Source organism: Patiria miniata, unplaced genomic scaffold (genome assembly GCF_015706575.1).
Source record: "Patiria miniata isolate m_02_andy unplaced genomic scaffold, ASM1570657v1 HiC_scaffold_6, whole genome shotgun sequence".
In the NCBI taxonomy this organism is placed as follows: Eukaryota; Metazoa; Echinodermata; class Asteroidea; order Valvatida; family Asterinidae; genus Patiria; species Patiria miniata.
The window spans coordinates 17,092,917-17,118,678 of record NW_024037073.1 but is presented as its reverse complement, the minus strand read 5'-3'; the positions used below and the strand labels follow the sequence as shown (position 1 = coordinate 17,118,678).

The window sequence follows — 25,762 nt, the reverse complement described above, 5'->3', positions numbered from 1 at the left end:
AGCAAGCAAGAGTTGCCTTGGTAGTTTTAATGTTGGTTCGTTTTTACATGTCAGATACATGAATACCAGCAATGAAACTTGTTTGTTTGTTGTGAAACTTGTTGGGGTGTTGTGAAACTTGTTTGTTTGTTGTGAAACTTGTTGGGGTGTTGTGAAACTTGTTGTTTGTTGTGAAACTTGTTTGTTTGTTGTGAAACTTGTTTGTTTGTTGTGAAACTTGTTGGGGTGTTGTGAAACTTGTTTGTTCGTTGTGAAACTTGTTTGTTCGTTGTGAAACTTGTTTGTTCGTTGTGAAACTTGTTTGTTTGTTGTGAAACTTGTTTGCTTGTTGTGAAACTTGTTTGTTTGTTGTGAAACTTGTTTGTTCATTGTGAAACTTGTTTGTTTGTTGTGAAACTTGTTTGTTTGTTGTAAAACTTGTTTGTTTGTTGTGAAACTTGTTGGGGTGTTGTGAAACTTGTTTGTTTGTTGCATTAACAAAAGGTCCTTATCCTTGGTCATCATGGTCATGAGGCAAGTTTACATGCAGTGTGAAAATGAGGATCTACATATATGCACAGAACCAAAAGCAAACCACATCAATAGTTCTCTAGGCTTCACAAACTTAAACAAAATACCTGTAACTACAAAGTTATTCTTCCTTTACGGGTTACTATTTGCTGAACTACATTTTAGTAATTGCTGTAAAATGTCCAGCTCAAGAACATAAATGGCACTATGTGGTTACATGTAACTTAGCTACAATATCTGGGACAATGTGTCCAGGTAAACTCACACTCCAAGCACTGTGAGTTGAAGTGAAAACCAGTTTTACATCACCGTTGTGAATTTGCAAAAGTTGAACACATGTCGAACTCGGGCAAAAATTTTGCTGGTTTTTATGTATGTTTGGTGATGTAAAATTCACTTCGAATTCTAAACTAACGTAAGTCTGGTATTCCAGCAACTGCACCATGCAATTTGGGCGATTCACAATGTAGTGCGCCACCAAGAGTTTGCAACGGAGAGTTCATTTTCCCCAGTGCATTGTGGGAGACGGTCGACAAATCCGCAGCGCGGGACATTTGAAATCGTTAGTTTTTTTTTCCGGTCAGTAGTTTTGTAAGCGTATGGTTCGAGTATATGTTTGCCTTTTTCTTTTCTTTTTATCGATATGGTGTTTTTTGTAAGGCGGCAAAATGTTACACCTCAATCTATAACAAATTAGCTCAAGTTGTCTACTGACACTCTTTCAAATGGGCCATGTTTTGTCAACTGTAAACTTGAAAAATGGACTCTCCATGGCAAACTCTTTGTGGCGCACTGCATTGTGAATCGCCCGAATTCTCCACATATTATGCAAACAGATCGAACGCAACATAAATTTTACTTTCAGATATTGATGATGAACCACATGGAGATACTTGACTGAGACTACACATACACGTAGGTACCAGCAAAAAGAAAGTTATTTATGGAAAGCAACATATTTAAGGGTACTTTAAATGAAAACAACATAAATTCCATCTGAATATACGTAACTGAATGTATATTTTATCAATGGACTGAAATTACATACCAGCAAAAATAAATACATGTCTTGATGCAACATAAATAACATAAAAAAAAGAAGGATGCTGCTATACAAATGAATATGAACATAAATATGGATGTAAAACATTATTATTACAAGAATTGCCAATGGTTTGTGTTGATAAAAATTTGTATGGCATTTCATCAGACAACTTTGAAACAGGTTATATACATTTAAGATCAAACCAAGTTTGAAACATGAGGACCTTTCATTATGGTGGAAATTAACTGCATAAAAAGAGGTTTGGTTTTATTTTGTTATCAAAGGTATGAGTAAAAACAACAACTGTCCCTTTTTTTCACTGATGTGTGGTTCTCCATGCAAGTCTGATACTTCAGTTTGTGTGGGACAAATGTGCGGCATTTTGGCAAAATGAAACCGAACAGGGCACAGGCGTTCATGGAGAAAAATGCAAAAACCAAATGGGGGTGATTTTTTTTTTTTTCAGATTTATTGATATTGTTATTCTTTGAAATGTGTACTACACTTGTTTTAAAGAAATAGTATAACAATCGTGGAATAAAAGACTCTTTTATGGAAAAAAGGGCATCTTTCATTTTCTACAGACTACAGAACTCGCAACTTTAAGGCCTTTTTCTCAGTATTTTAGTTCATTTTTTGAAATGCGGATTAAGGTGAAATTTAAACAGCCATAACTTGTCAATGGAATGTACGATTAAATTGCACCACACAGTATTGTAAGGAAAATTTCACTCTCTTTCCTAAAACATGCATCCGCAAACCCTCATTTCGACCTCTGCCTACAATGTAGTTGTGTCTCATTTTGCCAGAATTTTGCAAATGCATTAATGCTATAGTCCATCATTTGCAGCTATCCAAAAAGTAACTGACGTAATTATTGTTGAAAAACATACTTGGTTGAAAGACAGTAAGGGGACTAAACTCCCTGTGAAATTATTCTTTCTGGCATGCTATCATTTTTTAAATCAACGAAAGAAGGCCTTTCCAAAGATGCGTCTAAAGACGCATCGTTGGAAATTTCCATTAGTAGTTCGTTTTTTTATTCGGAGAAATGCGAGAAAGTGTTGAAATGACGCACACGCGCGCGGGGTTGCTATAATTTGTCGGATCAGTGTGCCACATCACGTAGCTGCAATCGGCTCAGTGAGAACTTGTCTAGGACGCTGAATTCAGGCCCAATTCAAAACATGATTCAGCAACTTTTGATTTGAAATCGAGATCCTAAAATGTTGTTTTTCTCGAAATATACAGCTGTAGCTGAGCTGTAACTTCATTAGGTTAGTTGTTCAGCACCCTTCTTTAGATTTTGAGCACTTCTGTTGCTTAACAAAATGCACAAATTACAAATGATGGACTGTACCTTTAAGCCTTCAACACAAATGGACAAATGGCACGATGAATATGCGCGACAGATGACTCCATATGTGCATGCAGACACATGCACGATGCATGCGTAAAAAATTGATATCGAGTACTCACTTCCCAGAGACAGAGTGCAATAAGAAGAAATGACCAGGCTATAAAAAGACAGGAAAAGAGAGAAGAGTACCAGGCTAAGATCTACAGGAAAGAACAGAAGAATCCTGGAAGAAAACCCAGAAACTAGAGGCCAGCTGTAAAGGAGTTGAACAAATTCAAAAAGAAGTATATCACAAAAATTAGAGTCAAAAGTGACAATACAAATGTTAAATAATAACCTCTGAATTCAGGGCAAAAATGTTAGTGCAAAAAATGGTTTATGAATTCATAATCTCTTTCGGCCAAAAACAAAAGTCTCCGGTTGCTGGTATGGAGCTTGCCCAAAAAGAGGTGCGGCGACGCGGCTTTTTTTTTTGGGGGGGGGGGACTGTTTTTTTTTTGCTTCAAATGTCGGCTGATGACTGCAAATGGTGCCCGACTAAAATTAGTGCAAATATATGGGAATCCAGAGAGACCACATAAAGCTTATTCTCGATCATAACCTCAAAAACACGTTAAAATTGTGCAGCAGCAGGATTTCAGTCAAACCAGTGAGTTTGGTGGTTCAAGACATCGTTTTTCATTGAAAAAAAAATGTTCATTTTGCCGATGAGCATGGCTACAGTGACGCACACTCATACCAGAAACCAGAGACTTTTTTTTTTGGCCTAAGCATGTTATGGTGTTTTTTACAAAAACTCAGAATAAACTGTTGCGACTATAAATTCCACGGAACAGAAATGTGTTGTCTTCCATTCCGGTACTGTTCTGAAATGACAAACTCCAAAATCTCCGTGCATACATTGCATGTTAATTCTTTTTGGCGAGGGTATTCAAGAAGTCAAATTTCCCGCAACACGCATGAAAAATTTGGACAAGGTTAAGTTAAAAAAAGTTAGGTCACCTCTTAATATTTCCAATGTGAGAAAAACTAACCAAAAACCCGCAAAAAGCTCACTGTAAATAAATGAGTGCGCATCTGTTGTCACAAAGTGTTTAATGATCAAAAGCTGCCCATGAAAATTAGCACAACTCTTTACATTTCATAAGGATGCTATTGTCAATTTAAAAACAAAACAACCTGGAATTTTGATGAAAGGTTTGAAAGATGCATTTCTGTCTATGCTGATGTCTTTCTCTCAGATTCAAAAAGTCTGATTTCAGACTAAAACCTGAAAAACATTTCGTGCCTGATTTTAAACAATCAAATTCTGTCTGCCACCGTAACTTCTTGTCTTGATTCAACGGCAGCAACACAGTGAAGTAAGCCTGGTTCGATGCATGGGTTAGTCAAGAGATAGACGTGTACTTGGGTATTAAAAACAAAAAAGTTTATTTTTATATGAATGACGGTACTTACTTGCCCTTGAAGAAGGCGATGTAGAAGATGGAAGAGAAGAAGTTCATGAACTGGAAGACGAAGACCTTGAAGGTCAGGTTGTCCTCGTACTCCGTCTGGGTGCGATGCATCTCTGTCATAAGAACCAACAAGAAAATGCCAAGAACGGATGAAGACAATTCAACAAGGAGCTTATAAATGTGAAGCCAAAAAATGCGACGCTGATGGCACATATGGAACACCATACTTGTGGTCAATTTTCAGAACAGACAGACAGACAGACCAACCACCAAGTGACATGTAGAAGCTCCTGCCAGAGCTTAAAAAATAATGGGGGGAGTGACATCCACCCAGACCCCTCCTCTAGCGACACCTGTGGTGGTTCATATGTTGACTGAGGCTCTGAATACCCCCCCCCCCCCCAACTATAAGGAGTATAGTATCGGGCAGGGCGCTTTGGGGCGGTACAGGGACCAGTGGGCTAAAACAGTTGATGCACATACCCCAGTCATTCAGGATTCCGGCCAGTGTTTGGTAGACCTGGCCCAACACCATGATGAGAACCAAGTTGACCACGGCGCTGGACATGCTGGCGATGCTCTGAGACTCGTTCCGCAGCAAGGCATTCTGGGACAGGGGTATATCGATCAGGACCCGGTACATGATCACTCCCACCATGAAGATCAGCACCAACACAACCTAACAAAGGGAAATCAATCATTCAATGTTAAAGGGAATGTACAACATCTGCTTCAGCTGCAGTTTTCATAAATAAATGAATTTTGAGGATAAGTATGTTATAGCAAATATTGTTCAACTGACTTGTTTCACGTTTTGGGCTTGTAGATGATGGAAAAACATAGAAAACCAATCATGTTCTTGTAGTCTGGTTCCCTGACCCCACTTAAGATGACACAGAGCAATTTGTAGACTTTGGGGAATTGTAAGGTCAAAGAATCAGTCTAGCAGGCTTGTACCCCTTCACAGGTGTGTAATCAATAGCAAAGAAAATGCGGAATAGCTAAATATGAAAAACTAGGAGTAGTTTTTGAAAAAAAAGCCAGTTTTTTCCAACGCGACCGGCGTTGGAAAAATACAGTTTTTCTTGAAAATGTCAGCACATCAGGAGCCACAATTTTACAGGATGCTTTAGACTGTCATTCCCTAACAATTCAGTAAGGTATTTCGTGATAACTTGATCATTTCGTTATTTGATGTTTGCAAATGTTGTATCTTCCCTTTAATGCTTCAACAAAATTCCTTCCATAGATAGAGCTACACTTAGGAAAGCTTGTCCATGAGAAAAGCCTATATGCCAGAAACTGAAGCCCACCATCAGCAAATGACACATTGTTCTCGGAAGCTATCAGCCTATTATGTAGTCAACCTTTTTTGCACTCGCATAGTGCATTTACAGCGTGTAAGTCAAATTTCATTTCTGCGAAGACACGCACATCAATTCAGCATCTCTCAAAACCTCAAAATCACTTCAAAGTATTCTACGCAAAGAAACGCAAACTTTAACAGCATTTTAAGACAGCTGCTTATATAAAATGTTAAATACAAGGATCAGTCCGCAATGTTCACTGTAAAACAAACCTAAGAGGGTATTTGTGACCTGTTCTGTCAAAAGCAGACGCTTCTGGGCAGAGGTTGAAATTGAGATAGGGCCAAAAAACGCTGTGGGGGTGATTTTTTTCCATTTTCTAATTTTTACATATTTGTAATCCTGAGCATGTCTAAAATATACTATAAAAGTTTGAAACCCTAATTTGATCTCTAATTACAGTATTTTTGATGATTTGTTGAGGTATATATATCAGTTAAAGAAATGTCTGTTTTGTGACGTTCGTGTCCATTTTCTCTGTTTTCTACTTTTCGACCCAATGAACTTCAAAATAGCATAACTCTGCCCAGGAATGACCGGTTTCAAAAATTAAACCACCTATTAAAAGGAAATAGAACATATTTTAACAATATGCAAAAATCTCATTTTTGACCTTATGCCCAGAAAAGTCTGATTTTGACAGAACAGGTCACATTTGTGATGCGATCAAGCTAAATGAGTCGTTTGTCGGGAATTTTTATGTGGAGATACAGGCCAAAATTGAACCACTTCATCACATCACTTCATCACAACTCTTCAAGGTGTTCCGACTTCCATAATTTTTTAACTAAAGATGGTATCAGCATGCGGTTTTCACAGCAGTAATGCTGAGATTGTGCTCTTTTGAAATCTGTAATAATTTTTTTTTTGACCAGGGTCGACAAACGACTCATGTAGCTTGATCACATCACATTTATTTAAGGGAGGAGGATATTTCAGGCTCCTTTTCTATAAAACTGATTTTAGTCCAGTACCACAAATTGAAACCACATGACACTTTGCATATTTATTACAAACACAGCGAATAAACCAAAAAGGTCCATTAATGTGTATTGGCTAGATGTTTTTAGTTTTTTAGTATAGTTTTTTTTTTTTTTTTTATATAAAAAAATAGTGTCTAATAATATCCGATTGTTTGCACTGGTAATTTGGCTAGGCCGTGCTTCATTTTTTTTTTGGGGGGGGGGTATTTTAATCTATGTTGTGCAATATATCCTTTTCTGTCCTCTCTAATTTAATGTTTTATATACAATAAACATATACTACATTTATATAGATATTTTAAATTACTATTAATGTTTTACGTGTCCTTTGCCAGCATAAGGGCTGGCAAGTCTAAGGACTATATACAGTGATTTTCTTCGCTTTTGTCAGCCCTTGCCCATGCAGGCTTAGGTTTAATTTGTCCTGTTATTTTGTCTTTCTTGTATTATCTGTTTTCCTTCCAAGTTGATTTTTTTTTGGACTTTTACTGTACTGTATTTTTCTACTGTTGTTATATATTTTGTGTTGTTTTTATCAATTGGCAAAATAAAAATGAATGAATGTTCAGGGGTAATGACCGCCATTATCCTGCTCGTTTTTTTCTGCGTTGGAAGTACGTACCATTCCACACAGGACGCCCACGCCAGTCAGCCATCTCTTCTTGCGTTCATCCTCAGGGAAGTACGGCTCCATGATGCCCGTGATTGGGTTCTCCTCCATCATGGGAGCCTTGGCAGCAAACTCTGGCCGAGGCCGCTCCTGAGAAGAAAAACAAGACGAGTGAAACAGTGGACTTTCTTCTTCCATACTTCCGTAAGAAAATAATTTTCTTTTCTAAAATCTCCCTCATGTTAAAGACAAACACAATCATAAATAAAGTCACACATTTTGGACACAAATTCTTTGAGCATATTTTGGTATGGTTGAGCTGCTTGTCTCGCACATACCTGAGAAAAAAAATAAGACGAGTGAAACAGTGGACTGTCTCTGCACAAGTAGCAGTGCTGTAGTCAAGCCCATCCCAAGTCCGTAAATCGCATGTCATATCACAAGTCCCTTCACAAGAAACCAGGGATAAACAACAGCTAAGGACTGCGTTTGTTACAGTTACCCTTAGTTGAATATCTCACGATTTGACTTGAGACTAGCAGACTTGTGAGGACATTTTAAGGACTTGCTATGGACTCATTGCACCATTCAAAAAATCGACTGACCTAAAATCAGTGGACCCATAATTAAAACGCAGTCCATGGAATATCTTCTTGCACAGCAAGAGTCTATGATATGCGAGCAGATATGGGGATTAATTATGCAAAACAAGACTGTCTTGACCTCGAGATTCTGACCATTCAGCTGGCGCCTTCTATATCGGGTCTCTGGTAACCCATTGTTGTATTACAAAAACATGGCAGCCAAATCGACCAATCAACAGCCTACTCCACATTTCTGATTTCTAAAGCCGACTCCGATTGGCTGGCATGCGGGGTCACATAAAATTTGCATTGCTCATATCAGACGTTGGTTACGAAGAGGACTCCGTTGGACAATGGGTGATACTTGGACTAATTAAAACCTGGGTACTTCTGAAGGCCTCTCTTTGGTCAATGCATGTCTCTGTTCAGGCAGCGCTGGTGGGAAGCCATAAACCCAATCAAAACTGGAAGAAACTTTCAGAATAAAATTACATAAAAGGTGCTTTCAGAATAAAATTCCATGTACTGACCTCTTCCTCCTCAAAATCCATGACATCCCAGTGGTGGGCTAGACTAGCTTGCTTACGCTTCCAGTACTCCAGGAAAGACACAGCTGTGAATGAAATGAGGGAAAACTCCAACTCAGCACACAGTCAAGTTATAAGAGGGGGCATGCAAATTAACCATTAGCATATGTACTGCATTGTATTACATTGTATTTATTCTAGGAGGAATCCAGAAAACCATAGAGAGCTTTGGACAATTTTAGGGCAGTTCATGGAATAATGGGCAGGGCAGTTATGGGACGATGGGACAAAAGAATTGATATTTTAGATTGCAGGGACACATGTACTTAATCACACATCTCATGGTATCAGATAACAGTACCCTCACCGGACACGTTAGCTCTAGCCTCACTATTCTGTCAGTTATCGTAAAACTCCTAACTTTGACTTACCCCAGAATGACATAAAGATGGCAAAGAACAGCGTCCCTGGATGATCAAACAGATAAGCAATCTGCAAAACAATGACCAGCGAGTGAAAAGAGTGATTGCAAAAATTGACACATGGAGAGTTGGCTACAAGTAATTTGAACAGCAGACTTTTCATCAACCCTAACCGCTTGGGGCATTTTGGCCCAAAACCGTCCTCAATCCTCCAAAATCTTGCACTTATATGTTCAAATGAAGGATACCCAGTGCCTCAATCCTTCAAAATCCGCCGACAGTCCTGCCTCTCAAAATGCATTCATCCTCAATCCTCCAAAATCCTCATGTGCTTCAACACCATTCATCCTCAATCCTCCAAAATCCTCCTGTGCCTCAATCACCATTCATCCTCAATCCTCCGAAATCCTCCTGTGCCTCAATCACCATTCATTGTCAATCCTCCAAAATCCTCATGCTTCAACCACCATTCATCCTCAATCCTTGATCCAAAATCCTCCAAAACCGTCAGGAGGATTTTGGAGGATTGAGGTTAAACCTATAACCGCATGGGGCCTTTTGGCTAGGAACCATCCTCAATCTCGCAAAATCCTCCAAGTTCCACCATGTGAAAATTTGATACTGCCTCCAACCTCCAAAATCATTCATTCTAAACATATTCATAAGATGGGTTTAAAGGATTTTGCATATTGCTGTGAATACTGACTTTAAAGGGGGGACTAACTTGTGTTCACAGGAAAGGAGTGCCCATCTCTCTTTCGGAGCGATTGGGCCAGACTCTAGTCCATGAAATGCTGCAGTGGGGGGATCGCCACACCTCCTCCACAGCGAGTCTGTTACCTTCCCAGCATTGAATAATGCCGGTACCCTTTCAACACCTGGGTTGAGAGGAGTAATTGAGGTAAAGCGCCTCACTCAAGGGCACAACATGCATAGCCACCGCGGGGCTCGAACCCACAATCTCACGATCATGAATCCTGTGCCTTACCGCAAGACCACATGTGCCCACAATTATAAACAGCATGTTTTCTACCTCTGCTTGCATGCATGTAGAAGACAGGTTCCAGTACGTGCAGCCAATTTCCTCGTCACACAGCGGACACATCTTGAATTCGTCACCACTGTCACATAGTTCCTTTCTGTAGTGCAAGAAAAGGTTTTTGTTTTCTTATTGTAATCCCAACTTTCTTGGCGGCAATCTTGATGTCTGTTACATCACGTTAATTCAAAATGTACACACCGAAAGAAAATTTTGGGCAAAGCGGAGGACCGCAGATCGTGTGAAATATTTCAATTATGATTTAGGCTTGGGCGGTATTATATTTTGAGAGTGCTCGGTATACTGTCACAAAAATATTGCGGCATTCGGTATTATCAGGTACTTTTCTGAGTGGGGTATTATGTCACTAAAATACAATAAGACACATGGTGATAGGGAAACCGCAAACAGGCAGCATGGGCAGAACTGCAGAGAGCCTGCTGGATGAGTAGTTAGCACAGTTTCACCTTCAATCTAGATACCGTGACCACAAGGAATTTATACAATTATCCATACAGTGCAGATCTGGCCAAGTTGTTTCTAATTCTGTCACCATTTTTAAGGGCTTTTACACACATCTGGACACATTTACATGTAAAAGGGAAATCACGGTAGTGAAATTCTATACCGAGGTCATCGGTATTTCGACATCATTCAGTATTGCTCCATATAAAAAATATTGTCACTATTCGTTATTTTTGGAAATATAGTCCAAGCCTATTATATATCCAGCTGCAAACTGCACAGAGGCCCAAGGCTCCAAAAGATTGGAGAAGCATAAAGATAAATAACAGATGGGATAAATACTTAAATTTCAGACAAAATTCAACTTACGCAGGAACATTAAAGCTGACGGTTATAATTCCGTAGAGGAAGACCAGCACGCCTACCACCGATGCAGGCAACAGCCATCCTGTGTAGAAACCTGGTAAAAGTAAAAAAACAAAAAAAACAAATGCAAATTGTTCAAAATGGATCACTCTTCTTTTAACAATCACTGTCTATTTTGTACAACACCCATGTATACTTACATGTATGGAGCTAACTAAACTTTGAAATATATTGGACAACTCAATTACCTGCAGAAGTTTTAAAACCCAAAGCGGAATACATCAGGTGTTTTTTTACTTTGCAAATGAGTAATTCTATAAATTTAGGGTCCAATTTTTACAGTATTAACAGGGACAGGGAAAGTGTCACATTTTGGACACTAAATTTATAGAATGACCCCAACGTATCCATCCTGTCCTATCATGGCACTTATCGTGATAACTTAAATCATTATAACCGTACCCCCTCCCCCCCCCCTTGGTCTTTTTGCTAGGATGCATCCTCAATCCTTCAAAATCCTCCGTTCTTTTTTTGAGCATTTGTTCATGGCAGGGGGGACCACTGCCTTAATCCTGCAAAATCCTCCGCCAATTACTGTTAATTTGCTGAGGCAGTGCGGATGATATCCAGAAGCAGTGCGGATGATTTCAAGTATAATCTACGCCTAAATTTATGCATGGCCAAGCATGTACAACACAAGGTGCAGCCGTAAGGCCCTGTCACACTGTCTGCGATCTTATATGCACTCTCACTGCGTCCTTGAAAAATAGCTGGGGCGCAACAACAACTACTAGATCGCAGCGACGACTACATAGGTCGCCAGATGGGCGCCAGAGGGTCTTAACGGTCTTCGATGAGCGCAAAGGTCTTTGAACATGCTCAAAACAATCGCAACACCTCTGCGCTCTTGCCAGGGCGCCGTAATGACGCAACTCGGGCGCTGTGCGAGCGTGAATTGTGCGACATTGAAGTGGCATTGAGGCAGCTTAGGCGCAAGGCGGTCGATGTAGTCTCCCCCCATGAGAAAGTAACTCGACTGCGATGAACTTGTTGAATAATTTTTGAAACTGGACTGTGTATTGACTGTTTTGTCGTGGTAAATCCTACACCTCTGCAGAGAGGATTTTGAAGGATTTGGGAAGGTTAGGGTTAAGCAACTGACTTACCGAGCCAGGCAAAATAGATACCGATCTTCTCTCCAAAGTATTCCCTGATGTGATCCAGCGGTTGGTACTTGTACCAGCAGCCCCAGCGGGCCCAGTATTTATTGAGAATCTGCCGCTTGTTCAAGTCTTCCTTGCTCACCAAGTTGCCTTTGGGCATTTCCTCAGTGCCCTGAAAATGGAATCATTAACGTCAATATGTCTGAAAATTGTCTAGGCTAAAACACCGAGCATAGAAAGTATACTAAACAACACTGACCTAGTCAGTTTACATTTGTGGTTCATTTGAAAAACAAATAAAAACCGCTTACATCATGGAGAGGATATGCAGCCTGGAAGACGTCCTCCTCCAGCAGTCGGTCGATGCCGATCTCGGCACGCCGCCGCTTGCCGTACGTACAGCTCTGAAGAATCTCGTTCACCACTCGGGTGCGCTCCGTGTTGGTGAAGAAAGTGTCCTTATTGTCACTGCCCAGGAACCTACGGAGGTGAAATTTCGAGATCGTGATGGCCCACCAAGATTCTAGCCGTGATTCACTGCCTGGACATGTACTCATGTTTTACTATACTCCCGAGGACAATGCCTTTTGTTTTCCTTTGTCCCTGTAATATAACACTCTCCCATAGACTACATTTTGTAAGCACACAAACCTACCACAGAGGACTGTTTTGAACAAAAGACCCAACTCCCGAGGACTGAAAGGATCTGATGTTCTTCCTTTGTGTGTCTGTCTTCGGGGGTTATGTACATGTAGAACAAGTACATACCGGTACATACATTACACGGTACATTGTATGACCCAGAGTCGTAAAGACTTAAGTCAATGACTCGACTCGAGTCACAATTTTTGGTGACCCGACTCAACTAGAGTCCCTAATAAGAAAATGACTCGACTCGAGTCACTGCAAGCACATGACTCGACTCGACTCAAATCGCTCATCAGAAGACTCAACTCGACTCAAGCGATGGCTAATAAGACTTGAGTCCCAAACATAAAATCAAAACTTTGCAAAAAATATCAAGAATTTATATAGAGATTTTAGTTAATATTTAAACAAATTTAGCATTACCACAAAAACAATTGTCACAAATCGTTCATTTCAAAACACTGATAACATTTCAGAATTTCATACTTCCTTATCTTGGATCTCTTGAAGGAGCAGGTGAAGAAGTCCAGTGGCTTGTTGGGCACATTGTTGGCCATGATGTTGGGAATGTGAAGCTTCTTCAACATCCGGGCTGACCAGTTGGAGCTGGGGTTGGTATGGGCCTGGTGGCAGAGATTCAAACGCAACTCAATTGAATAATTTAAATAAAGTACGAGGCGGATTGTGGTTGCCTGATGACCCCGACGTGCCCGACAGAGGAGGCTCAACACAGTGAGTTCCGGTTACCAGTGAGTGCCTGCATGCATCACGTGAAGCCTTGCAGCTTGCATGTGTCGTGAGGTTTATCGTCATGCTTGTGGCCTGACCGCAGTGTGTTTATCTGCAGCACACATCGACATTCGATCATGATTATTCAGCTAGTTTGATGTTTATTCATAAGAATATAACAATGACGTCACACCATTACTATCACTCAGTCATACAAAAAAGCATTTCAAAATACGGTTTTTGTCGAGCTGCCAGAGTGGCCTAGTGGATAGCGGAATCAACTATGGATCGCAAGATCTGCGGCTCGAACCCATGCCATTTTCATCAAATATCGTTGTTGGTTGATTAATTGAAGGGAAAACACTACGAGAACCTAAGAGTCTTCTATCCACACAGAGTGATAAATATTCATGTTAGGATGCGTGATGTGATTGGTTCAAATACGATGTATGCTGCAAAAAAAAAAATACATGGCCTGACCAAGTGACTTACAAGCTACATGTACACAGTGGCATACCTAGGATTTGGCTTTGGGGGGGCTCACAGGTTTTTTTTTGTTTTTTTTAGAATTTAAATTTTTTACCAAATGTTGCCAAAAAATTTGGCCGCAGAAATTTTTTTTGGGGGGGGGTGGAGACAGTATTTTACGTTGGTGGCGCCACTTACACCCCTATTATACTACTCAAAAATAGGCCACATACATATCACCAAGGGAAAATTGTGGGAATTTAAAAAACTTGGCAACCTCGGGGGGGGGGGGGGTTCAAGCCCCCCAATCCCCCTCCCCCCCCTGCCCCCTTGGGTGCGCCACTGCATGTACATGTACCTTTGAAGACTTCCAACCAAACCTCATGCCCACAAGACCTAAAGGTCTATAGGGACTATAACCATGATGCGTTGTTACCATCCCTTGGAACTCCTGCTGCCTACCGGTACATGTACTTGTACCGGTACCATGGAGGCCTTCCCTAAAAAAGACCTTCACCAGAATTTCCCCTCAGACCGACCCATAGTCTAGCCCATGCACAAGGCCCACCATGTAAAGGCCTGTTCATGCATTACAAATGTAGGCCTATATACCACAAAGGCCTTAGCATGGCACATGAGGCCAACCAGGGAGGCCTGCATTTCAAGTGCTAATGGTCCTAAAGTCCTGCACACCACGCCTTCCCAAAGGCCTTCCCTAATTTTTTTTTTAACTCACCACATCCAGAAAATGCCTTGAATCACGTTAAGATTGCAACTTCAATAAAATGTTATAGTTTCAGATGTAACGCATCAAAGCCAACAACAAATTTGATAAATGTTATCCAGGTCGAATAAATTGAGGCATTTTGTTACATCCCAGGTTTATTGACACTTACAACATGTATTTAAAGCTGTGTAGTCTCAGTCCAATAAGGATCAAGGTTACTACGCATTTAGCTCTGCCTTGGTCTTTTTTACAATTTTTTTTTTTTACATATTTTTGACCCTGATCTGTCAAATTTGTGACCCGGATTTTTTAGTATTTTCGACCCAGATCTTTCATATTTTTGACCCAGATCTTTCAAATTTTGACCCAGATCTTTCAAATTTTGACCCAGATCTTTCAAATTTTGACCCAAATCTTTCAAATTTTTTAACCTAGATCTTTCATATTTTTACTCCAAATACATGTACACCAACCTATATGACTGGTTTGGGGGAAAATATTCAGAAATTTAAAATACCGTTCATCCCCAAACAATGTTTCTATTCTTACTGAGGTACGGTAACCTTAAAATTTGACCTTATGACTCCATTGTACAGTACATGTATATCACATGATCATGTACAATTCCAAGCAGCAATATGTATTTTAATGTGTACATATATACCAATTATGGGATAAAAATCATGTGGGCTTGTAGAAATTGTGTTAGCTTTGCAGCTTTACACACAATGAATTTTAAAATGTTGATGGGAATGCAAGGCTTACACGCCATTGCCAAACCAACAATAAAGGGCAAACAAGCATTATAAGCTGCACAATCGACAATGGGGCCAACAATAATGCATTGAAAGCATGCACAACTTGCATTATTGATGACTGCTCGTAAGAAATAAATACTGCATTGTGATGTACAAAGTACCGGTATGGCCCCGGTACGTACAGGCAATATACACAGTATGTACACAGGAATTATGGGGTTTTTTTCAGGCTTGACATTCACAGGCAGCAGTCACAATGCAGTAGAATCTGAAAAAAGAATGCACTGGGAGTACGTGTGTAGATGTATCGTTGTACGGTAAAAGAGGGTACGGTACATATACATGTAGATCTGCAAGCCATTAAAGCTATAGTCCATCATTTGCAGCCATCCGAAAAAGAAACTGGCGTATTATTGTTGAAAAACATACTTGGTTGAAAGATATTAAGTGGACTAAACTCCCTGTGAAATTAATCTTTCTGGCAAGCTATCATTTTGAAGTAATCAACGAAAGAAGGCCTTTCCAACGGTGCATCTTAAGACGCACCGTAGGAAAATTTAAATTAGTAGTTCGTTTTGTTATTCAGCGCAGCGCGCGCAAGCATTGGCACGACGCACAGGCGCGCGCGGTTGCTATAATTTGTCGGATCAGTGCGTAACATTGCGTATAGCTGCAAATCAAAACAATTCAAAACATGATTCAGCAACTTTTGATTTGAAATTGAGATCATAGAATGCTGTTTTTCTCTGAATATACAGCTGAAGCTGAGTTGAAACCATGATCAGGTTAGTTGTTCAGTATCTTTCATTAGATTTTGAACACTTTTGTTGCTTCAAACGAACAAAATGCACAAATTACAAATGATGGACTATATCTTTAAAGAAGACTACCGGTAATAACAGAATAAACTATTTCATTAACTTGGCCTGCAGCCTACATTCACAAAATGTACATGTGTAACAAGATTCGATGATAATTAATACAGCAGGCATGCAAACAACAAGAACAACAGCAACAAGAAAAGAAAAATTAAAGCTTTGAAAGACTTAATTCACACAGAGGTTTTCAATTCTGACAAGGCACAAGTCTGAAATAAAAAGAGGAAATCAGCTGATAGGGCCTATCCGCGAAAAAATGTTGAACGCCTGAGACAGGAATTTTAAAAGGAATAGTCAGGCCTGGGCTTTCCAAGACTTGGGTACATGTACTCAGAAAGTGTGCACAATTGACGTGTACCTCGTATTCTCAAACGATAGTGTGCTACACATGATACGTGTACAAGACATTTATTCCCTTGCATGCAAGACCTTTAAAAAGAGTCTATCAGGCATAAAAAAGTAAAGAAGCACACACACGGCTTTCCAAGACTTACTCAGAAAGTGTGCACAATTGACGTGTACCTCGTATTCTCAAACGATAGTGTGGCACACATACAGGATACGTGTACAAGACATTCATTCCCTTGCATGCAAGACCTTCAAAAAGAGTCTATCAGGCATAAAAAAGTGAAAACAGACACACACAAAAGGAAGTGGTACAGTGGTATCACAGGCTGAGAATAAGAATGGAAAGGGGTATAATGGTGTCTACAGTAAGCCCACAACCGTCACTCCGTTGAAAAGTCCCTGCACAGAATTTTGTAAGCATTTTGGTTATCAATGAAACTTTGTGGAATGCAAGATGCCCGTAGAAACTGAAGTGCCTTTCTCAGGAGTGTTACTTTTCTTCGAGTTTCAAGTTTCGAGTGGACTTTTCGAGTTTTGAGTTAAGTTTTCGAGTTGAGTCAAAACTTGAAAAGTCAACTTGAAACTCAAAAACTTAACTCGAAACTCAAAAACTTAACTAATACAACTTGAAACTTCAAAAGTCAACTCGAAACTCAAAAATCCAACTCGAAACTCAAAAATTTTACTTGAAACTCGAAAAGTTAACTCGAAACTCGAAACGTCAACTTGAAACCGAAACTCGAAAATTCGACTCGAAACTCAAAAAGTTAACTCAAAACTCGAAAAGTCAACTCGAAACTCGAAAACTTAACTCGAAACTCGAAAACTTAACTCGAAACTCGAAAACTCAAAGAAAAGAAACCCTCCTTTCTCAGTTTCTTAAAATATAACCCAGGTTAAAGTCAGTATGTGACCAGGCATCATCTTACGTCCAGTCCGGGTACATCACTCGCTAATCCTGAGTAGATCTGGTTCAAGGAAGGATAAAAATGAAGGAATTTTGTTTTATAGTGCAGTCTGGTAAAGGGTAGGATTGTAAACAAGCCGTGGAAATACCAGAATCTTAGGAGGCTTGAAACAGCACAGCTACGATCACTCTCCATGTACATTAAAAAGTTCGATTTTCATAAATTATGATCACTGTACATGTACATGTAGCATCGGTCCATTGACCATACATGTACACGTCTCTACCTACCGTAACTTCTACTCTAACCCTGCTGAATCCAACAGGATCCAACTATGTCACATCCCCGATGGAGCCTGTTGGATTGAGCAGTAAACCCCTTGTGTACATTCCTCATGCAAAATGTTGGATTCAGCAGGCAACTGAACCGCATTATAATGCCAAGTTCGACTCCGTTGGATTCAGCAGACAACTGAAAATGAGGCACAGTGGATTGAGCAGGAAACTCCGGTTAGACTCTGTTGGATCTAGCAGGGTCCTGAGGAACTACAGGGGGTTAGGATGGCATAGGCCCCTATACCGTAGGATCATTTGCACTTATCACAACAGTAACCCACCGTATTGTTATCCAAATGCTTACTTGAACTTAAAGATCATACTGGTAGTACTAAACATTATTCTGTCTTGCTTGCTGTCATATAAAATAAATCAAGAAAAGTTCATACATGTGACTGATTTTCAGAAAAAAAGTACTATTGATGAAATCATGCTTCGTGATCAAAGGGTTGTGTACATGTTTCTTTTTTACTGTTTTCTTGAAAAGTGTAATATCCACTTAGCTGAAACTTCAACAGGTTAGGTTTTGATCCTGTTTCTTTGGATTTGGAGTGGTGTTATTATTTGAAATGAACAAAATTCATGAAAAGCAAATGAGGACTATATACATGCCTTTAACTACATTTTGTATTTTGGAATCTGCATACATGTAGCTCTGCGCGTGCCCCGAAACACACAAAATAGAATACATTAAAAAAACTCCCAAATCCACACATGTCCCACCCGCGTCGGTTTGAATACATTCGGTTCTACATGTGTACATGTACCGGGGTACGTGTGAATTATACGTACATTGGGGGAATACATGTATACATGTATGCTGGGGGTGAACTTTTCATTTTGTGGAACTGCTTTTTAAGATTTGTTAGTAAACAATAGCGAGGGAAAACAAGTGCATTTCCATGTTTACATGCAATTGCAACTTTAATTTTCACCAACTGACTATATGTTTCCACGTTTTCTAAGGAAATAATACTTAAGAGTTCTTAATGTTAAGGTGTTTTATTTAAGGAAAGTTTTCTTGAAATTATTTACCGTAGCCTAAAGGAAAATATTAAGAAATTGGTTGATTTAAACTGTGTTTTTTTTTCACAATCATTAACTTGAAAGAATGCATGCAAACAACAATGGCATTTGTTAACCACTATTATGCCGGGTTGCATGTTGCAAAACTAATTTTCAAAGTTTGGCAATTAGTGTAGACCAGACATGTAAACACGACATAATGAAAACAAGATCCAATTAACATGTAAACTGGTCTTCGAAATAGTTTACTGCACAAATACAGTGTATGATGCGTGTTATAACAAGTAGCAGTTTTGGCAGCTGGCGTTGGCTTTTACTTCAATGATTTTGTGAGGGATACATGCACTCATTTATTAGTCATGTACCGGTACATGCTGTATAAATACATACATACATCATCATAATGTACGTGTACATGTACATGTACATACTGCACGTCATCATGCATGACGTGGAAATTTTGAGCAATATAGTAAACAGGCCTCAATAGGCCTATTCAATGTGTTTGTTATTCTATTGATATTAGAGAGATGCCAACCTCTCCTTTCAGCATAACCATATGTGTATGGATGTAATTAAAGCCTGATTGGCATATTAATGGCAGTGGATTGTCATTTATATTGTCCTTAATTTTACAGATGGGAAACACATTACATTAAAGGGGCATTAAAGGGAATATACAACATTTGCAAACATCGAAAAACAAAACTACCAAATTTTTACAAAATACCTCACTAGGATGTTGGCAAATGACAGTCTAAAGCATCCTGTAAAATTATGGCACCTGGTGGGAAGTCATTTTCGAGAAAAGTGGTATTTTTGTATAAATTTCCAATGGTCAGGATGGTGGTCGGCCGACCACCGTTGGAAAACCTAACTATTTTTCAACTTCTCGTCCCAATTTAGCAATTTTTTTTCATTTCAAATTTTGTTTGCTATTGATTACATGTTCATGAACGGGTGTGTGCCAGCTAGACTGGTTCCCTTACCTTACAATTTTCCGGCATCTATAAATCGATCATTTTATTTTGAGTGGAGTCAGGGAACCAGACTACTTGAACATTTTTGTTTTTCTTGGTTTTTCCAGCATTTCCGAACACAAAACTTCAAACATGTCAGTGTAACAATATTTGATCTATTATACTAACCCCTCCAATAGTTATTTTCTGAAAATTACAGCAAAAGCCAATGATTTACATTGCCTTTAAAGGGGCATTGCGTCCTGGAATGCACCCAATTGGGCTAGAAAATACTTGTACATGTACCTTTAAAACGAAACGATGTCAATTGGAAAGAGCATTTAGAATTAAGATGAAAGTCCACACAACCATCCTTTAAAACAGGGCGTTTTTGTGTTATTCTTGCGAGAACCATGCAACATCAACAACCATGAAGTCAAACTTTTGACTCCCAAAAATTGAGCTGTTGAGTGCTAGTTGCGAATCGTGCCGCACATGTTGCACAAGTGCATCGCATTCTGTTGACGTGCCAGAAACAACATTTGTGTATTGGTGCTGTGTGTATTATGTGACACACAAACAATGTGTACTTTACATTGAATGGACACAGCTGGATATGCGTATGCCACAAAATGTCCGCCGTGTCCGATGTAAACAGCCAGGGTTTTGGGGTTTTTTTCCCCTCAGAAACGGTAAGACATTAGGTTAGTTTCCTTACAACCAGACTTTTGAAATAGCATAAGCAATCAATCCAAAACATACATTTGTTTGAGATTTCAGGACGTAATACCCCTTTAATCACAAACTATCAAATTTAAAGTTGAAGGAATTAAAAAGCAAGCACAAAGTTTTGTGTCCTTCCAAAATGCCTCACAACAACGTCTTCTTTAGATTTTAGGCCCGTCTTTCTTACCGTGTACTTAGTACAACAATAAGCATCTGTACTGATGACGTCACACTTTGTTTACATGTGCACTTTCCTATGGAGCCAGTGGGGGCCCACGGTCCACTGAGCGCCATAGGAAAGCACACACGTAAACAAAGTGTGACGTCATTAGCACAGAGGCTTATTGTACGTTATGTACCTGTAACGGAGCCCTGAAGTTCAGTTCTTCGGCAAAGAACTCCAGCACACTCCACGGAGCATGCAGCTTGTAGTACGTTATTGTCTTCTTGTCGCCTTCTGCTATATCCAACTCAATCTCTACACCGTATCTGCAAAACATATTAAAATACGGTAAAGTAGTGATTAGTTAAAGGTAAAGTCCATCATTTGCAATTTGTGCATTTTGTTCTTTCGAAGCAACAAACATGCTCAAACTCTGAAGAAGGGTGCCGAACAACTACCGGTAACCTGATGAAATTTCAGCTCAACTTCAGCTGTATATTTCGAGAAAAGCAGCATTCTAGGATCTCGATTTCAAATCAGAAGTTGCTGAATCATGTTTTGAATTGGGCCTGAATTCAGCATCTGAGACACGTTCTCACTGAGCCAATTGCAGCTTCGCGATGTCGCACTGATCCGACGAATTATAGCAACATGCGGGCACGTGTGCGTCGTGTCAACGCTTGCGCATGCTTCGCCAAATAAAAACAAAATACTAATGGAAATTTCTAACAGTGCGTCTTAAAAGACGCACCGTTGGAAACGCCTTCTTTCGTTGATTTCTTCAAATGACAGCTTGCCAAAAAGAATAATTTTATAGGCAGGTTAGTCTCATTACTATCTTTCGACCAAGTATGTTTTCCACAATAATTACATGTACATGTATGTCAGTTATTTTTTGGATAGCTGCAAATGTTGGACTGTAGCTTTAAAACTGATTTTCGCGGTCCATCCTAAATGAAATAATTTGGTACAATGAACATATTCTCATTGGAGAAATACTCATGTAAGCCTTGACAAGTCACAGATTTTCCAAGACAAATATCACAAAAAAATTGTTCCTCTTCAAAGACACATATGAATTTCTATTAACTGGATGTCCAATATTTGCAGTTGTTCTAAAAACTGAAGAAAACAATTTAAATTAAATGTTGAACATGATTAAAACCCTTACACCTTGAGTGATTTACTTGGAACCTTCCTCACTCTTGCAAAATCCAACACCATGTATGGTTAACTCTACACTTAAACTGTTGGACTCTAATTATGGTGGTATGCCTGCCTAACCCCATGTAAAGCATTTACTGGTGCATCATCAGTACTCATTCCCACATATTCCAACAAAACATGCAGTTGGATTTTGAATGGTTTGGGGTGGTTAGGGTTAACCCCAAACCCTTCAAAATCCAACTGCATTTAGGTGCATTTAGTGAATTTGAAACTCTGCATGTGGCATTAACATATGATCTCGTAAACTGATGTGATATTCCGGGTGATTTGTGAGGACTATTGAGGATTTGTGAGGACATGTGAGGACTTGCGAGGACTTGTCATGAAACTTGTGGGGACTTGTGGAGACTTGTAATGGACTTGTAGGGACTTGTGATGGACTTGTGAGGACTTGTGGAGACTTGTGATGGACTCATAGGGACTTGTGATGGACTTGTAGGGACTTGTGATGGACTTGTGAGGAGTTGTGATGGACTAGTAGGGACTTGTGATGGACTTGTAGGGACTTGTGATGGACTTGTGGGGACTTGTGATGGACTTGTAGGGACTTGTAATGGACTTGTAGGGACTTGTGATGGACTTGTGAGGACTTGTGGAGACTTGTGATGGACTCGTAGGAACTTGTGATGGACTTGTAGGGACTTGTGATGGACTTGTGAGGAGTTGTGACGGTCTTGTAGGGACTTGTGATGGAATTGTGAGGACTTGTGAGGACTTGTGATGGAATTGTGAGGACTTGTGAGGACTTGTGATGGACTTGTGATGGACTTGTGAGGACTTACGGTGATGGACTTGTGGGGACTTGTGATGGACTTGTGGGACTTGTGATGGACTTGTGATAGGACTTGTGATGAAACTTGAGGGGACTTGTGATGGACTTGTAGGGACTTGTGACGGTCTTGTAGGGACTTGTGATGGAATTGTGAGGACTTGTGATGGACTTGTGGGGACTTTTGTTGGACGTGTGAAGACTCGACATGGATTTGTGAGGACTTGTGACGGACTTGTGAGGACTGGTGATGGACTTTTAGGGACTTTGACGGACTTGTGATGAGCTTCTTGTGATGGACTTGTGAGGACTTGTGATGGACTCGCCTACATTGGTTTGAAGAAATGGCGATCAAATCAACCTGTCATCCAATCCCAAAGTGTTGTGCCTACCTTCTCAGATTCTCCAGGAATTTGTTGCGCCACATCACCTGCTGAGCCTCCTCATCCTCCTCCGCAGGTAGATTCTTCTCTATGCGTTCCTGCTCCTCCCTCGCCTTCTTCTGTTTCTGCTTCTCTGTCAGTTTCTCCTCCTCGTGAACTATCACAAAATCTATGGACCAAAACCATGAAAACGTATATAACTTGTTGAGCAAACCTTCAAATTTTTCAAATTCAAAGCAGCTTATATAATTTCACAAACCTATGCTCCTATGTTGAGCATGACATGACATGATGTCGTTGAGTTAAGAGTCGTGGGTCACACTTCAAATTTAGGGTCCAATATGTGACATGGGTAAATTTTACAAATTGATTACCACAAAAGACAAAGTCAAATGAAGACAAACGTGATTACAAGTTGAACTACGAGCCCCATTAAAAACAATTTTAAAACCGTTATTGAATTTTTTGTTAGGCAGGTAGTTTGCCTTATCAATCACACCTGGAAAATAAAGGTCGTACATTGTGTAAATACAAATTTGGTTCACAATTTCTTGTGTTTGTTGTCAGATTTAATAGGAAAAGGGGGAAATGGCATCTAACAAATTAAAGTCACCGATTGTTTGTTTTTGTTAGATGTGTAGACTTGTGCTTTCAGACACTTTACTAGAAAGTATCCTGAATCCGCCAAAATCTATCAATTTTGCCATGCAAAAAAATATTGGTTGACAGCGAGTCCATCAGAATCCACCAGTTAGCCGGGAGTAAATCTGTTGAGATCCTGAATCAATCAAAGTCCACCAACTGCTCAATATGGAGGTATCCTGAACCCATCAAAATCCTGCAGTTCCGCTAGGCTTACAATCCTGAATCCATCAAAATCCCCCAGTTTTTGCAATATAGAGGTATCCTGAATCCGCCGAAATCCCCTGAAACAGGTGTGTGGATTTTGATGGATTCAGGTACGTTAGGGTTAAAGAAACCCAAGCCCAAATTCAAATCTGGGAAGTTGCTGTTCAGATTGGTCATAAATGTTCGCACGATAATACTGGCACATCGGTGAAGCAATACGCCTAGATAGAATGTTTACAATGAGTTTTTGAGCTATGTGGTGAAAACTGCAACTTTCGCAAGCATGTATCCTATTTTTCATTTTGGAAATTTTCCTACTGATTTTCGAAACCTTTCTTTTTCAATGACTGAGAAGTTACTAAGTAATTTGCAAAGCTGGTTACGGGTACCCGATCCCATAATCTGGAACCGGTTCCTGACATTAACCCTAACCGCCTTGAATCCTTCAAAATCCTCTTTGCCAAAGTAGAGGAATTTGGAGGATTGAGGTTACATGGCAAAAGTGCGTTACTGATTTCGTAGGATGCACTTTGTCAAGGTCTTGGGCCGGTCCTTGTGTTATTTTTGCTCAGCCGTGCATAAATATAGGCCTGGATTATGCTTGAAATCCTCCATACTGCTCCAGGATGTCACTGGCCAAGCCTCAACGTATTGACAGTCACTGTCGCAGGATTTGGCAGGATTCAGGCTATATGCTATTTTTTCATGAGGTCAATTGGAGGATTTTGCAGGATTGAGGCTACACCCTATCAAAAAGGCCTAGGGAGTTAGGGGGTTAATGGTCGGGTACTCGGGTACCCGGTTCCGATGCACAGCCCTACTGTTGTGTGTACTTATTATAAAGTACTTACGGTACTTGGCAATCAAACTTTGGACATACATCGACTCACCAATTTTTCTCTTGCCATCATTGAAGAATGTTCCTGGGTCGTCATTTGATCTTCGGACGCTGAACTCAATAGGTGTACCTTCCTCTTCCTCATCGCCATCCTAATTGACAAAACACACAAACCAAATCAGATGTTAGGGGCGAAAAGAAGCTTGGAGTTGCAGCAATGAATTTGCTGACCTCAAACTTTTTACCTCCAGATTTTACCAAAACATCAAAAATAAACAATATTCTGAAAATTTACATCAAAAATAAACAATATTCTGAAAATTAAAAGTCTTCTCTGTGCCAGTTTTCTTAATACATTATTGGTTAAGTAAACAATCAAACAGGTTAATTAAACAGAAAACTTAATTGAACATTGAAGTAAGTTAACAATGACCACCTACATTGTAACATAAACAAAAATACCTTTAAAAATCTTCCAATAAACCTACCTGGGTAATTTCTCAAGGGCAATATCGTAAATTGCACAATTATTTTGGCCTAACTGGATTCCATTTTTTTTAAATTTAACTGGACAATGTATAAAATGCACAAGTGCATTTATGCAACGCCTGAATAAATCCCCGTCATCTGATTGGCGGGTCGTTGATCAAATGTCATTGAATTATTTGTTCCACCCCACCGCCCGACCACACCGCAAGAAAACAGTGTGCCAAAAAAAGTGCAACATTCAGAAAACAAATATTTAAAACTGTTTTAAATTGTTGGGTTTTTTTTCAATGAAACTCTTACATTGAAGTCTGACTATTTCTCAATCCATTTTCTATCCCATTCCATTTGGGTCCTTAGATCCACAAATACATGTAAATGAAAGGGAGTAAATTTTACTGGGGTCACTCTCACCAGGACAAGCTAAATCTGGGTTAGGCATTGAATAAGCATTGAAGTTGGTGACAAGCACTGAATAGGCATTGAACAGGCATCACAGACCTGAAAGTGGCCCAAGTAAAATTTATACCCTTTCACTTTAATTGATTGTATTTCTGGGTCTAGGGACCCAAATGGAATGGGGTAAAAAGGAGTGGGTTGAGAAATAGTCAGGCTGTAATACAATAATTTCATTGAAGA

General features: G+C 39.7%; 1 protein-coding gene across 4 annotated transcripts in view; it reads right to left on the bottom strand.

Moving 5' to 3' along the window:
• LOC119742446 (anoctamin-7-like) overlaps positions 1 to 25,762 on the bottom strand; it is a 39,351-nt gene that overhangs the window by 10,299 nt on the left and 3,290 nt on the right. For 3 of the 4 annotated variants that reach the window (XM_038218373.1, XM_038218374.1, XM_038218371.1), the window contains exons 2-15: positions 24,690 to 24,789; positions 22,960 to 23,119; positions 20,768 to 20,897; positions 17,384 to 17,422; positions 13,033 to 13,169; positions 12,210 to 12,378; positions 11,902 to 12,070; positions 10,739 to 10,829; positions 9,899 to 10,004; positions 8,875 to 8,935; positions 8,447 to 8,529; positions 7,345 to 7,482; positions 4,856 to 5,051; positions 4,374 to 4,485 (exon numbers count right to left, since the gene is read on the bottom strand). In XM_038218373.1, the coding sequence (XP_038074301.1) occupies positions 4,374 to 4,485; positions 4,856 to 5,051; positions 7,345 to 7,482; positions 8,447 to 8,529; positions 8,875 to 8,935; positions 9,899 to 10,004; positions 10,739 to 10,829; positions 11,902 to 12,070; positions 12,210 to 12,378; positions 13,033 to 13,169; positions 17,384 to 17,422; positions 20,768 to 20,897; positions 22,960 to 23,119; positions 24,690 to 24,789 (1,691 nt within the window). The remainder of the gene's footprint in view (positions 1 to 4,373; positions 4,486 to 4,855; positions 5,052 to 7,344; positions 7,483 to 8,446; positions 8,530 to 8,874; positions 8,936 to 9,898; positions 10,005 to 10,738; positions 10,830 to 11,901; positions 12,071 to 12,209; positions 12,379 to 13,032; positions 13,170 to 17,383; positions 17,423 to 20,767; positions 20,898 to 22,959; positions 23,120 to 24,689; positions 24,790 to 25,762) is intronic. The other variant, XM_038218372.1, reaches the window with a different exon arrangement.